Raw genomic sequence first — 13454 nt, 5'->3', positions numbered from 1 at the left:
CGTTGGAGGAGTGATATTTGTTATGAAGGGCTGTTTTCAGTCGACTGAAATGAAGCAATCACAGCTAGTGACAGGATTTCATTCCTCTGTTACTCATTTACTCCACAGTCTGCTGGAGATTCAGCTGCTCCAAGTGGAATATGACTCAGCCTTTTACACATCACAACATAAATGCAATGCTTTGTGTGTGTGTGTGTAGGCCTTGCTTGCACAAGCAGATGACACATTAAAAAAAGCTATATACAGTAGCAGTGCAGTAGATGTAAGACATAAAGGACATGAGGGACAGCTTATTCCCAATTTTTTTTATTATCAAAATAAACATATTCATTTTAACATCATTATTCTGGAATTGTTCATGGCTCAAAAGAACCGCTTGCAGCCCTTTGGTCGCGCCATAACGTTGTTTTTCACCATAGTATATAACAGTAAAGTACAGCAGGATGTTTTCAAGGAGATCCAAATATCTCGAATGATCTGCACTGTCAAAGACGTAAAAACCAAAACAAACTAAAGCCAAAACAAACAGAAAAACACTGGTGTTGTTCTCCTACCCACTGAACGTACGAACACAGACTTCGCTTTTCCAGTTATCCACCTGCAATCTGCTCCCACATGCCACTTTTGTGGGCAAATAAATGACACTAACTTCACCACAATGGTTACAGTATCTACATCTGAGACATCCAACCCATCCAGTGTAAATCAGGTTCAGTCTAAAGAGTGTTACTTTTAAACCTGGTCACTGGTGCACTGTGTAACGGGCTGCTGAACTGGGGCCAGATTCACAAAAGCCTTAAAAAGAAACGTACAAAGAATTGTTTTAAGTTAGTAAGATGAACATGAAGAATGTTCATAATGCAATTCTCAAAAAAAAGTTCTCAAATATTATTTTAAGAAATTATTATATATTATTATTATTATTATTACATTATATAAAATTGTATTATGTAATTATTTTTGTATTATTCTATTATTTTATATATATAAAAGGAAAAATCTGTCCATGCCAAAATTAGTGTTATGTAGATGTTACATTCTGGTTAAATTAATTCTAAACATAAATTCTTGTTATTCAACTATTTCTTTTTAAAGGTTTACTTTCTGACCTTTTACAGTCTAACGCTGCATTAACGTGCTAGTAGGCGCAATGTCAGCTAATGTAACTTAACTTACAATGATAAACAGCATTGTTCTATGTCCAAGTTTAGTGCACATGGATTACAGATTTATAATAATTATCATTATATTATAACATTACCAACAACCATGAATTCTGAATGTTGTACCATCCAAAAGTGAGTCTTCTCCACCATGTTAAAAAGTTGAAGGTCACCTTGTCTCAGCATATTGGGTATGAAAATGATCTCCTCTAGAATGATCTTCACACTAGGAATGATGATTTGAGAGGGTGTTCCTGTTCAACGTCCAAGTCAAGAATTGAATATAATATATGAATAGTTTTGGTTTCAAAAGTTCTAAAAATAATCGTATGTTCTTAAGAAGATTTAAAGAATAACTATTTATATTAATTTTTCCCTAATTATGCGGTTTAGAGAAGTGTGAGGTTGTTCTAAGGCGAAGGCAAGTTTTTTGTAAAGTAGTTTTTTAAAGAATACTAATCATTATTTTTATTAAAGGTGCGATATGCAATTTCATGGGGATTAAATGGGGAAAGTTACATGGGTGGAGCCACACGACGCTACAGGACGGGAGAAAGGGAGTGGCGAAGGCGAAGACAAATGTAAACGCTGTTGTCTGAATGTTAAAAAGCATAAAAAGGAATGAGGGTGTTTCTGGATAGGTGGGAAACATTATTGATTTTCACAAAAATACGTCAGTATTGTTTTGTCCCTAGTTTGATTAGCAGCAGCAACTGTCGCAAAAATTTCCTAACCCACAATTTGCATGAATTAGGGGGGCGGAGCTTCTGAAGGAGCACTGGAGGGTTGTTCAAATCGTTCAAATGTTGCTCTCCAGAATCGTATACAGCTCCTTTAAGAGAAAAGTTAGGGGAAAAAAGAGAAAATTCCTTTATTTCTTTAATATTTTTAGAGAATCATAACTTATGTATGAAGTATGAAGTTTAGAGAAGTGTGAGGTCACATAAGTAATATTTAAGAACATTTGTTTTTTATTAAAGGTGCTATACACGATTTCAAAGCAACACATTTTTCGCAAATGTTTCCTCATGATTTGCGAGATCTTCAGCCTGATTACATACGTTGTGAGAGATAATTCATCACAACTGGTTTGATTAGCAGTAGCAACTGTTTCCAACCCCAAATTGGGGGGGCTTCTGAAGGAGCACTGAAAGGTGGGGTGTGTTTGTTTTGCTGTTGATTCAAATATCGTTCAAATGTCGTTCCCCAGAATTGTATACAGCTCCTTTAAGAGAAGAAGAGAGAGGGAAAAAAAGTAAAAGAAAATTAAGATTTTTAAATAATAACAATTTATCTATATAATAATAATTGTATATCATATAATAATTTATTTTTCTTGAGAATGAAGTTAAGAGTAAAAGCACATCTAAAATTATTTTTTAGACACTTTTGTGAATCCAGCCCCTGATTCTTTATGTGTTTTGCTCTCTTGTTTACATTCTACATTTAAGTTTGAAAGATGGGAGATTTATTTTTTAATTGAATTGAATTAAATTTCATTACCACTTCATCTATTCAGGTTCAGATTACACCAGACATTATGTATAAATATCTCCAGTCTAACAGCTTGTTTATTTTTGTATTGTTCAAAGCAACTGATTAATTCCCCAGGCAAATTCAGGAGATTTCACACTGAAAACATAAGTCTTTCCAAACAAGCCAAAAGAAGATCCTCCTAAAAGTAATAAATCAATACAGAAGAGAGTTTCTTGAAGCCGTTTTGCTATTAGTAATCCGTGCTGAGACGAAAAAGAGAAAAAATAAAGGACATGTATACATTTCAGAGGCCCAGATTTCCCGCATGTAGCAGATTACTGGATTAACCGCTGCATTTTACCCAGTAAATCCCCCTGGCCGGAGGTGTGCAGGGAGTTATGAGCATAAAAGGAGCAAAAAAGTCACTCGTCCCTCCGTCAATTCCATTTTTCCTTTTAGTCAGGAGCGTACCAGCCGCTCTGTGACGAAGCTTTACGGGGTCCGCCACTCCCAACTGTCCACTTCCAGCGACCCCAGCAATGCTGTCAATCTCGCCTGCTGAACTTCTGCAGGGCTAACTGTTAAGACTGCTAGCTGTTGTTCTCCGCAGTCATGTATTTGAGCGCGGCGAAGCCGTAGCGCCGGGACATGTTCTGCTGAAACTCCTCTTTCAGAGTCTTGAGGCAAACCCGGTACTGTTCGTTTGAGCGGAACTTGGTGATGTCGAAGCTGGGCGCGTGAGGCATGTGGATCATGTAGGCGTTGGGAAGGACCACAAACTCGTACTCCTGCAAAAACAAACAAGACAATTATTTGAATAAATCATTTCAATTAAAATGCAAAAACCTTGTATCTCCAAAATGGAAAAAAAAACCTTCATAACTGTTAGATATAGTGGATTTCAAAATAATTTAATGCTCTGTCCACAAATATTTAGATATTATTAGTGAGATTTCCTTTTTTTTTTAAATATTTAAGCTCAAAGTACCCACTGCTCCCTATGTAGCGTACATTACCAGTTTACGAAATTACGGATTCTAACTCTTAATAGAGGATCATTAAATGTCTATCATATAATCGTATTTACATTTACTCTTGTGTGGAAATCTGAAGTCGAGGGCTCTCTGTGTGTTATCATATAAAGCTCTGAAAAAAAATTAAGAGACGACTTAATTTTTTTTCTTAAATCTGCATCTCTACGTGTCTGGCAGCTATTTTTTATTCCAGACATTTAACAGAGCTGAGTTTCCTGAATCTGCAGACTATGAATGGCATAAAGTCCCAACAGCAATGTGAAAGACTAGTGGAGAGCCGGCTGAGGCATGAGAGCTGTGATTGGCTGTCGAGGATATTATTTCACCATAGTGATTTCTGAATGCTCTCAAAGATCAGATATTAGTCCTGTGATTAAATCTGAATAATAACTTCTTTACATTATAATTATTATACTCATTTATATGCATTATTTGAGCAGCTGTTGTCATTTCTGCAAATAAATAAATGTGTACAGGAGGCCAAAACGTCTGTAAAAAAAACAAAAAAAGTGTGGATGGGCACTTTTGGAGCATTTCTATTGGTCCATTCATCACCTTATGTTGACAATCTTGATAAATTAGGCTAGTTTAAATTCTAGTAATTAAACTAACACACACATATATATATATATATATATATACATATATATATACACATATATATATATATATATATATATATATATATATATATATATATATATATATATATATATATATATTAAGGTTTCTTAAGAGTTTTTTCTTGCCATTGTCGTCACTAGTTTGCTCCAAAGAGGCTCGGACCCGGATCTCTGTAAAACTGCTTTGTTACAACATTCACTGTAAAAAGCCTATAGAAATAAAATTGAACTGAATTGAACTGAATAATCTCATAATTTTGAGTGTTTTGTGTTCCAGTAAAAGGCTGAGTACAGTGAACAAAGTGAACCAAAGAGAAAGTGTATGAAGCTCTGCAGGTTAAAAATGATGCATTAATTATTTCTTGATCTACTTTAATGAATCGAATAAATCATTTCAGTTCGCTCCATTAACCCACACAAATGTTCTCACGACCAGTTGGCATGCAAGATGTGCAGTAGTGTAATTTAATTAGTGCAGAAGCCTCCTAGGTTGAGGAAGTGTTGAATTAAGGCCTGGTTATTAATGTTATATGGGCTCTGTACACATAGCATAAAAGGAGCTTCACCAATATTCCAACTTTGCTCCAGAATAAGTGGACATAACACGTTTAATGTGGGACGTTTTAGGAAAAATGCTTTTGCACTTGTCTGGTCAATGCCACAAGTTCTCGTTAAACTCCTCTGAACCACTGCTGGCTTTATTTTTCCAGTATTTCTCCAGTATTTCAATGTCGATTACTGTAATCGTAATTGTCTGTGGTTGGTAGACTCACCTGTGCGTCCAGCTCCATAATGTGGGCCACTTTGTTCCAGCCAAATCCCACGAACCTGCGGTCATACTCGGGACTGTCCCTCCTCACCATCACGTACGGCTCAAAGTCCGCCTCCCACTGCACCCTGTACGGCGTCGTGGCCGTCCGCCATTTCGCAAAGTTGGTCGGCGCGTGGCCTTTTGTCCATACATGGTACCTGAGGGGTTCATTTACAAAGGTCAGATGGTGCAGAATGATAACAGCAGGACGGACTTAAAGCTACATTTGTCCTTTTAAAGTTCAATTCGTTTAAAAGCGTGTGGACAGAGAATAAATGAGTAAAATCAACCCTGCTGGTGTTACAAACCGGAATGGACCCGAGTCCTTTTACTCTCCTGTGAATCCACAGATCATAAATCATTCTGTGTTCTTGCTGGAGATGGTTTGCTGAGCCGGCCCCTTGCTTTAATTCACAAAGCTTGCCCCAGAGCCAAGACCCAGGCAAGACTGCAGGCTACTATTGAATTCACAGTACCGCCGCATTGCTCTTAGATTAGAACACAGGACTCATGTGCACGGGTTTCTGTACGAGAGTCTGAGAAAACAAAGACTAAATAAATCAATCGGCTGATTGCAGAACAAAGTGTGGATAATTGGAGCGTTTGTCAATGAAGCTTCTTGGTCATGGCTTGTATTCTGGAAGGCTCTCTTTTGACCCAAGGAAGCAGCTTTTTTAAACTGACGCATTTCCTATAAGTAAAATGTTGGGAGAAGCCAAAATCATTACTCATATAATTATAATTTACAACCTGGAACTGGGCTGGAATTGAAAGGACTTGAGTTTTAAATGCATTGCCAGAAGCAGCCAGGGTCCATTTTACTGTCAGACCTGTCTATTCCCAATATTTGTCTTTATTGACATCATGTATATGGATATACACTCCTTAATCATTGAATTCAAGCATTTCAATCAGTCCTATTAGCCACAGATAAAATCAACCCCCTAGCCCTGCAGTCAGCCTTTCTTACACACATCAGTGAAAGAACGGGAGGTTCTGAAGAGCTCACTGAACTCCAGCGTGGTTCTGTATGTAATAGGAGACACCGCTGCACCAACAACAATAAGTCAGCTGGTGAAATTTAGACCTTTCCTCCTAGATCTTCCTCCATCAGCTGTGAGTGGTGTTATTATTGAACAGTGGAAGAGTTTAGAGGAACAGCTCACAGAGAGCAGCTCAGCCACCGGGTGTCTGTCAGACCACGTAAAGTTACAGAGCGGGGTCAGGGCCAAGTGCTGAGCTCCTCAGAGCAGAGTGTAGAAAAGTCTCCAACTGACTCAGTAACTGCAGCAGAGCTCCAGACCTGCTGCTGCTGTTGGAGCTTAGAGCAAAGAGAGACCAGCTCCATATTAATAATGCCTATGGGTTTAGACTGGGGTCTCAATACTTTTGCCCATATAGTATATGTCTTGGCCTCTGGTGCTTACCTGAAGGTGAAGAGGGTGCCCATGTCCAGCTGGGACAGAAGCTCAGCCTTGGATTTGGGGTAGGACAGCCGGTAACGCAGTGTCTCAAACGCAGGCACCACCAGAGCCTTCTTAGTGTTGGCCATGTCCAGCTGCACCACCGACTTCCTGCAGGATGGACATCATACGTGGTTCAGGTACTAATTATAAAGCAGGGCATCCAGAACTTGCCCGTTCCTTGCTTTACCTTACCTGAGGTACTCGTAGAGTCCGTACATGGGTAGGAAGTCGATGTCGGACAGGAACATGTAGGGGGTGTTGACCTGCCTCATAGCCACGTTGCGCAGCAGGTTCACGGGGTAGAACTGGCCCTCCTTGTAGACGATGTGGTATCCGACGTTGCTTCTGCTCATGAGCACCTCAGAGCCCTGAGCGTAGCGCAGGAACTGCTGGGCCTCGGCGTCGGACAGGTACAGAGCCAGACTGATGGGACCCTCCCAGTGTTTACAGATGGCCTCCAGCATCTGCAGCCTGCGGTAGACAAACAGAAAAACCACTTTTCTGTTAAAGTGGAAATGAGCTGCCGCCGAGCTGTGTGTTCAAGCGACAAGGCTTAATCTATGTTGGCTTCTCAACTTGCTGTCCTGAGGGCTATCAATAGGAGCCGTTAGAAGTTTGTGTTTTCCTGCTGTAAACAAACAAACAAACAAAGACTTTGAAGTAAAGCCCCACACAAACCATCGAAACAGCGCTTATTAGCAGCGTAGCCTTTCATCAGGCCATCGAATGCTTGGAACAGTTAAAGTCAATAAAGGCAATACAGCTACCAATTCATCAAAGACACCTCGGCCAGAAAAATCAGTACGACCTTCACAGTCTTAACCTCATGGATGCAGGAGAATCCGGGGAGTTTTCCAAAGAGATTTCCACTGAGATTTGCAGGGATTTTTCCAACTGAAAGGGCAGATCTTAACAGTCTATTGTAATAACTAAGCCGGATCCCTATAAACCTCTCCTGACTCTCATAATGGATAATAAATGAATCCTTCCCGTTAGCTTTTTATTGTTCGGACGAGGCAAATGTCTGCTCCTGTGATTTATAGTATTAATCAAATAATATTTTTAGTGTCCATGAAACGTCTTGCCGTATAACGAAATTAGCTGTTGGTCCTGAGGCCTGTATAAAGAACTGACCTCAACATTAACACAACCTTATCTGCTAAAGTCATGATCATATTCGAGAGCCGATACAATTCAGATGGAAGCAAAATTAATAAAGAATTAGTAAAGAAATTTCCTAAACTCATGAGACATACACTGCATCCCTTCTAACGAATGCATTCAGCTACTTGTTAATTTTGCATCCATTGCTGACAAAGAAGTGGAAATACACCTCTCACACACACATAGCCTGTAGAGAAGTATTGCCAATAGAATAGGACTCTGGAGCAGAGAAACATCATAAACCTATTGGCACTATACTACCTAATGCCAGGCGTGGGCTATACAGGGGTATAAAGCCCCCAGCATTGAGCTGTGGAGCAGTGGAAGAGCTGTGTTCTCTGGAATGAGAAATGGTGCTCCACCCAGTACTTTTAGGATGAGTCACGGCATGCAATCAAATCCTCACAGCAATGCTCCTAGTAGAAAGCCTTCTTCCTTGGACAGTAGAGACAGTTACTCCAACAAAAGCAGGATCAGCTCTTTTTAACACCCTTGATTTTGGAAATAAACATTATCTACGCAGGTGTCCCAATACTTTTGTCCATATGATTAAATGAGTAGCATCTTCTTTTAAAGCTTTTCATATTATCTGGCCTATATAGAAAATTACACACCTGATTATTACACTAAATTAATAAAACGTAAAACAAGAGTCTTCAGTGTTCTCCTACCTGTCCATAGAGAGCTGGGCCACCAGGGTGACGTCTGTCTGGTCGGCGCTGGGCTGGTACTCATAATGCAGGAAGTAGAGGTGTGTGCGGTGAACGGTAAAGCGCTCTCGCCGGAACTCGTAACATGGGTCGTCCTCATCCAGCTCCAGCAGAGTCTTCTGGAGCTGAGAAAACATCAGAGAAGATCATCTGTGAGACGACATGAATGCCAGTGACTGTGCAGTGAATTAGGACTGGCTGTATCTGCATGTACACTATGGTGGTACACTAGCCGACTGTTATTGCTTTCACACTGCAGATCAATAAAGGAATATTCCAGTATCGTTTTCTTCAACTAAAATGATTTTGGTAATTCTTCAGCTATGAAAGGTGAAATCTAGTCTAGTACAATGAAGAAACCACTTATGTCCATTTCTACAGATGCTAGAACACATGTAAAACATGTCTTCTAGGCTAATATGTCAAATAATTTCAAACATGCTGAGTGAAATTATTTGACATATTAGCCTAGAAGACATGTTTTGGGTATACTAGCCTCTTTTACATGTGTTCTAGCATCTGTGGAAATGGACATAAGTGGTTTCTACATTGTTAGAATATGCATTCATAATTCACTAAATAACAGGACTAGGGGTGGGAATCTCCAGGCACCTCTGGTTTTAATATGGCATCAATTATAATATTATAATATGATAATATTTATAATATTAAAAGCAAAGTTTCTGTAATGATCCACAATAAATTGACTTGACAATATCCTACCCTTTTTCTCCCAATTCTCCCATTACTGCCAATTAACCCACCAGTTTATAGCTCCACCTAGCAGTAGCAATGCTCCCGACACAAGGAAGGTGAAGAATGAACACGCCCTCCCCCCAATACATTCGAAGCCAGACACTGCCCCTTTTTGAACTGCTGTTATCAGTAATTAACAATCCGTCTTAGTGATCTGCCGTTCCTCTGCTATACTCTTTTACAGCTCAGCCAGATCTGCACCCATGTGGCTCTCATGCACTGCTCGTTTGGAGCACGAGATGCTAGCTCCTAGCCCCTCAATGGTGCTAAAATGCACAGTAACGGTGAGATAAGATTCTGTGGTAATGGACGTCCACGCGTCACATGTTGCGACTAATCCCAGCCATTTTCTTCACTGATTCCGTGACTTTGGGTTTGGTCCGGTTACAGTTTGGGGATCGCCATGTCAGTAAAATATCTCCGAGGCGGGACTTCCAGAAGAAGCGTTGCGATCCTCTTTCCTATCTTACACCCTGCCCACACCCTATTTTCATACCTTCCACCTGCATCGTTTAAACAGCAACGCTGCTTGTGAATATATCTACTCCGATGGGCACGGTGGTCTCGAAATGAGGGGTGTTCGGGTCAGTTTCTGGAGTATTGCTGTGTATCTTGGCAACGGAAAACACAGCAGGAGCTCCACTGACTGAAAACAGCCTAGACAGACGTTCGTTGCTATCTCGGCAGTGAATTGTCAACACAGGCGCGTGCAGCAGCCCAACGCTTTACACCACTGAAATAGCAACCCACCAAGGTCAGTCGGACCGCACCTGGCTCTTAAAGGGAACGGCGAGAGACACCTTGATTGGTTTATTACTGCACGTTACGCCCCAAAAAAAACACACCCATGATTAATTATGGACTTTTGAGCATTTTGAGCCAGTCGATAGCAAAGACACACCGACATGCCCTAAATCTAGCTGTGTAGTGCACCGTTGCTAAAATAGGGCCTTTTATGTCTGTGGTCATACAGTATCACTGTGAACCAAGCACTGGGTGATCTATGCCTCACTGAAGTCTAAACTAATGAGCATCATTTACTTCATTCCTAACACACTAACATCCAGCAAATCGGACATTCTCGCTGTCCTGCTTCATGTGCTCACGTTTTCACTGTTGTGGTCAGTCTCACTCGGGCAGCCAAAGAGCTCCCTCCTCAGCAGGTTTCCATCGTACTCCAGGAAGGTCAGGTAAAGGTTCCTGAAGAACTCCACATGCTTGTTCTTCACCCGCAGCTTCTTAGGAGAGTTCCAGTGGATTACCTGTGCAGTCAGACCGAGAGGCAATTAATCAGCCGGCCGCCCAAATTTAAGCTACAAACACACACATTTGTCGGCTCCTGTTAGATCACTGGAAGCAGCGCTGGCCAAATGCTACTGGGCTACGGGGAGGAGTTCCAGCTGCCCTAAGCAGCAAAACACTTCAGTGACTGCAGGACGTCTTAATGTTGTACCTATAGAAAAACACATGGACTCTTGTTCTTAAAAGTCAGCTGATTTACATGCCATGACCAGGGGGCTTAACCTAGGGTGACCATACGTCCCCCTTTTTCCCCGAACATGGCCTCAATTTGGGATGGGAAAATGTGTCCGGGCGGGATTTCCCCCACATTCTTACCGTCACTATTGGTATACATGTACCTGCACCCAAATAGACTGTATTTAAAGGAGCAAATTATGTTGTAACTGCAAATTTGATAACTACACTAGATGGACAAAAGTATTTGGACACCTGCTCTTTTTAAAATGTTTTTTAATGAGTAGTTGTCTCTACTAACCAGGGAGGAAGGCTTTCTACAAGAGCATTAGTAAGGCCAGGAAGTTGGATGATGACATCAATGCTCAATGCTGGGGGGCTGTGTAACCCTCTAGCCCACACCTGGCATTAGGCAGCATGGGAGGCAATTAATCAGCCGGCAGCCCAAATTTAAGCTACAAACACACACAATTGTTTGTTGGCAAAACAATTTTTGCTGTATCTATGTTGTATCTATAGAATATTACAAGGTCTCTTGTTCTTAACAGGGAAGTCAGCTGATTTACATGTCATTTTACAAGGGGGCTTAACCTATGATGACTATACATCCCCCTTTTCCCCCGAACATGGCCTCTAAAATGCGTCCAGACGTGATTTCCCTGCCTTCTTACTGTCACTATTGGTCTACATGTACCTGCACCTACATCAACCATTGGTCAAACTGCTTCCCACAACAGCCGATTGGCCTCAGCCTAAATATGCCTTATTTGAATGTATCCAACTTCTTCATTTAATTGATGCATTTATTATTATTTTTTACATTAAATTGATACTAAAGAAAACAGGTTATGTAACAGGGTGGTAAAACGAAAACTGTTTGTTTTATAATTCCTAATGTTTTGGAACCTTATTTTTTGGAGTTTCCATGGCTAATGTAATCAGCTCAGACTTGCCATCTGTTTTCTAGCTCATGCTCAAGCACCAGCCTCAAGTCTACCAAAAAGACTGTATTTAAAGGAGCAAATTATGTTGCAACGGCAAATCTGATCAATACACTATATGGACAAAAGTATTTGGACACCTGCTCTTTCATTGTTTCCTCTGAAAAAAGAGTTTCTCCTGCCTTTGTTGGAGTACTTGTCTCTACTGTCCAGTGAAGAAGGCTTTCTACAAGAGTTTGGGGATTTGATTGCATACAGCAACAAGAGCATTAGTAAGGCCAGGATGTGTGGTGTTTAGGCAGCATGGTTTTAATAGGTCCGTGTTTATCTGCAGCAGACAGTCCTACTCTATTTTCAGTCCTTCTCTACAATAAACTTTTTCACAAACTTTTGGACATATAGTGTAGCAGTAAAAGCGTCGTTTTTCCTGTTTTCTCTCCACTGACCTTGAGGTCGGACACATCTTTGTAGCACTTCTCGGAGCGGGTGTGGTCGGACAGCTGGACGTTCCAGAAGCAGGGCAGCTGGTGTACCAGGAAGGGGTTCTGTTTGATCACGGCGTTGAAGATATCCTGCGAAGCACAACAGCAGGCCTTACATTCCGTTACATCAGATACAAACAACCCGAGGCGTCAGCGAGCATTACCGAAACGGGCCGGTCTCGTTCGGTTTCAGGCAGCCGCGAAATAAAAGACCTCCCGAAGACGCCACATCACGCAACTTTCCGCGTTTTAATTGGCGGCGTTAACGGCTATAATCCAGATAAGGAACGCAGTGTTAAAGGGGTGATGACAAGGGGCTGGTGAGTGGTAATCCAATGAGGCTCTGGAGGCAGCGGCAGGAGACTGAATAAAGGCTTGTAATAGCGGCTCCAGTCTTACACTTGATTTTATCTAATGAGCAGTAATTAGTATGCCAAATTCGCCAGCATGTGCGCTAAATGTTAACAACTTCCTGTACACGAACTGGACATGAGGGTGTGAGTAGAGACTCTGTGTACCTGTTGTACTCATGAATATGCTAAGCATATTGCGTGTGGATGTGTGTGTTCGCGTACCTGATCTGCTAGTGATGTAGACAGCATGCTCATCAGCTCTCTCTCTGCTGTCAGTCTCCACATCTGCTCCCACCTGAGCTTCCTCAAACGATCCAACAGCAGGAGAATCACACCTGTTACACATACAGACACACAGACACACACACACACACACACACACACACACACACGCATTTAGGAAAACTATTGGACACTATTGGACAAAAGTATTGGGACACCTGCTGTTTTTCTGTCTCTTCTGATATCAAAGGTATTAAAAGAGTTGATCCTGCTTTTGTTGTCTGTCTCTACTGTCCAGGGAAGAAAAAGGCTTTCTAGTCAATTTTGGAGGAGCATTGCTGTGAGGATTTGATTGCATTCAGCAAAAATTTCCACAAGCAATTTGTGAGGTCAAGATGTTGGATGATCACCGCCCCACCTTTACCATACCCAACTCATTCCATTACTACTGGATAGAGCACCATCCATTATTCCAGAGTACGGAGCAGTTCCACTGCTCCACAGCTCAATGCTGGGGGGCTTTATTTATACCCCTCTAGCCCACGTCTGGCATTAGGCAGCAGCATGGTGCCAACAGGTTCATGATGTTAATCTGCTCCAGAGAGTCCTATTCTTTTGGCAGTACTTCTCTATACGGACTAAACAAGCTTTGTGTGTGTGTGCATTTGCACATCTGTTTCTGAAATGGGTGCAACTTAAAGTAGCTAAATGCATTCATTTAGAAGGGGTGTCTGCAAACATTTGGACATGTAGCATATCTGGGAAATCTGTGTCTGC

General features: G+C 41.2%; 1 protein-coding gene across 1 annotated transcript in view; it reads right to left on the bottom strand.

Moving 5' to 3' along the window:
- Nucleotides 1-290: 290 nt before the first annotated feature.
- The window catches only part of LOC140549517 (xylosyl- and glucuronyltransferase LARGE1-like), a 68185-nt gene continuing 55021 nt past the window's right edge, over nucleotides 291-13454 (bottom strand). The window contains exons 8-15 of the mRNA XM_072673229.1: nucleotides 12678-12790; nucleotides 12067-12192; nucleotides 10310-10465; nucleotides 8409-8572; nucleotides 6766-7044; nucleotides 6535-6681; nucleotides 5070-5265; nucleotides 291-3427 (exon numbers count right to left, since the gene is read on the bottom strand). Coding sequence (XP_072529330.1) covers nucleotides 3230-3427; nucleotides 5070-5265; nucleotides 6535-6681; nucleotides 6766-7044; nucleotides 8409-8572; nucleotides 10310-10465; nucleotides 12067-12192; nucleotides 12678-12790 — 1379 coding nt within the window. The 3' untranslated portion in view covers nucleotides 291-3229. The remainder of the gene's footprint in view (nucleotides 3428-5069; nucleotides 5266-6534; nucleotides 6682-6765; nucleotides 7045-8408; nucleotides 8573-10309; nucleotides 10466-12066; nucleotides 12193-12677; nucleotides 12791-13454) is intronic.

The sequence above is a fragment of the Salminus brasiliensis genome, chromosome 2, assembly GCF_030463535.1.
Source record: "Salminus brasiliensis chromosome 2, fSalBra1.hap2, whole genome shotgun sequence".
NCBI lineage: Eukaryota > Metazoa > Chordata > Actinopteri > Characiformes > Bryconidae > Salminus > Salminus brasiliensis.
The sequence above is the reverse complement of the archived record's forward strand: the minus strand, read 5'-3'. Positions and strand labels throughout refer to the sequence as shown.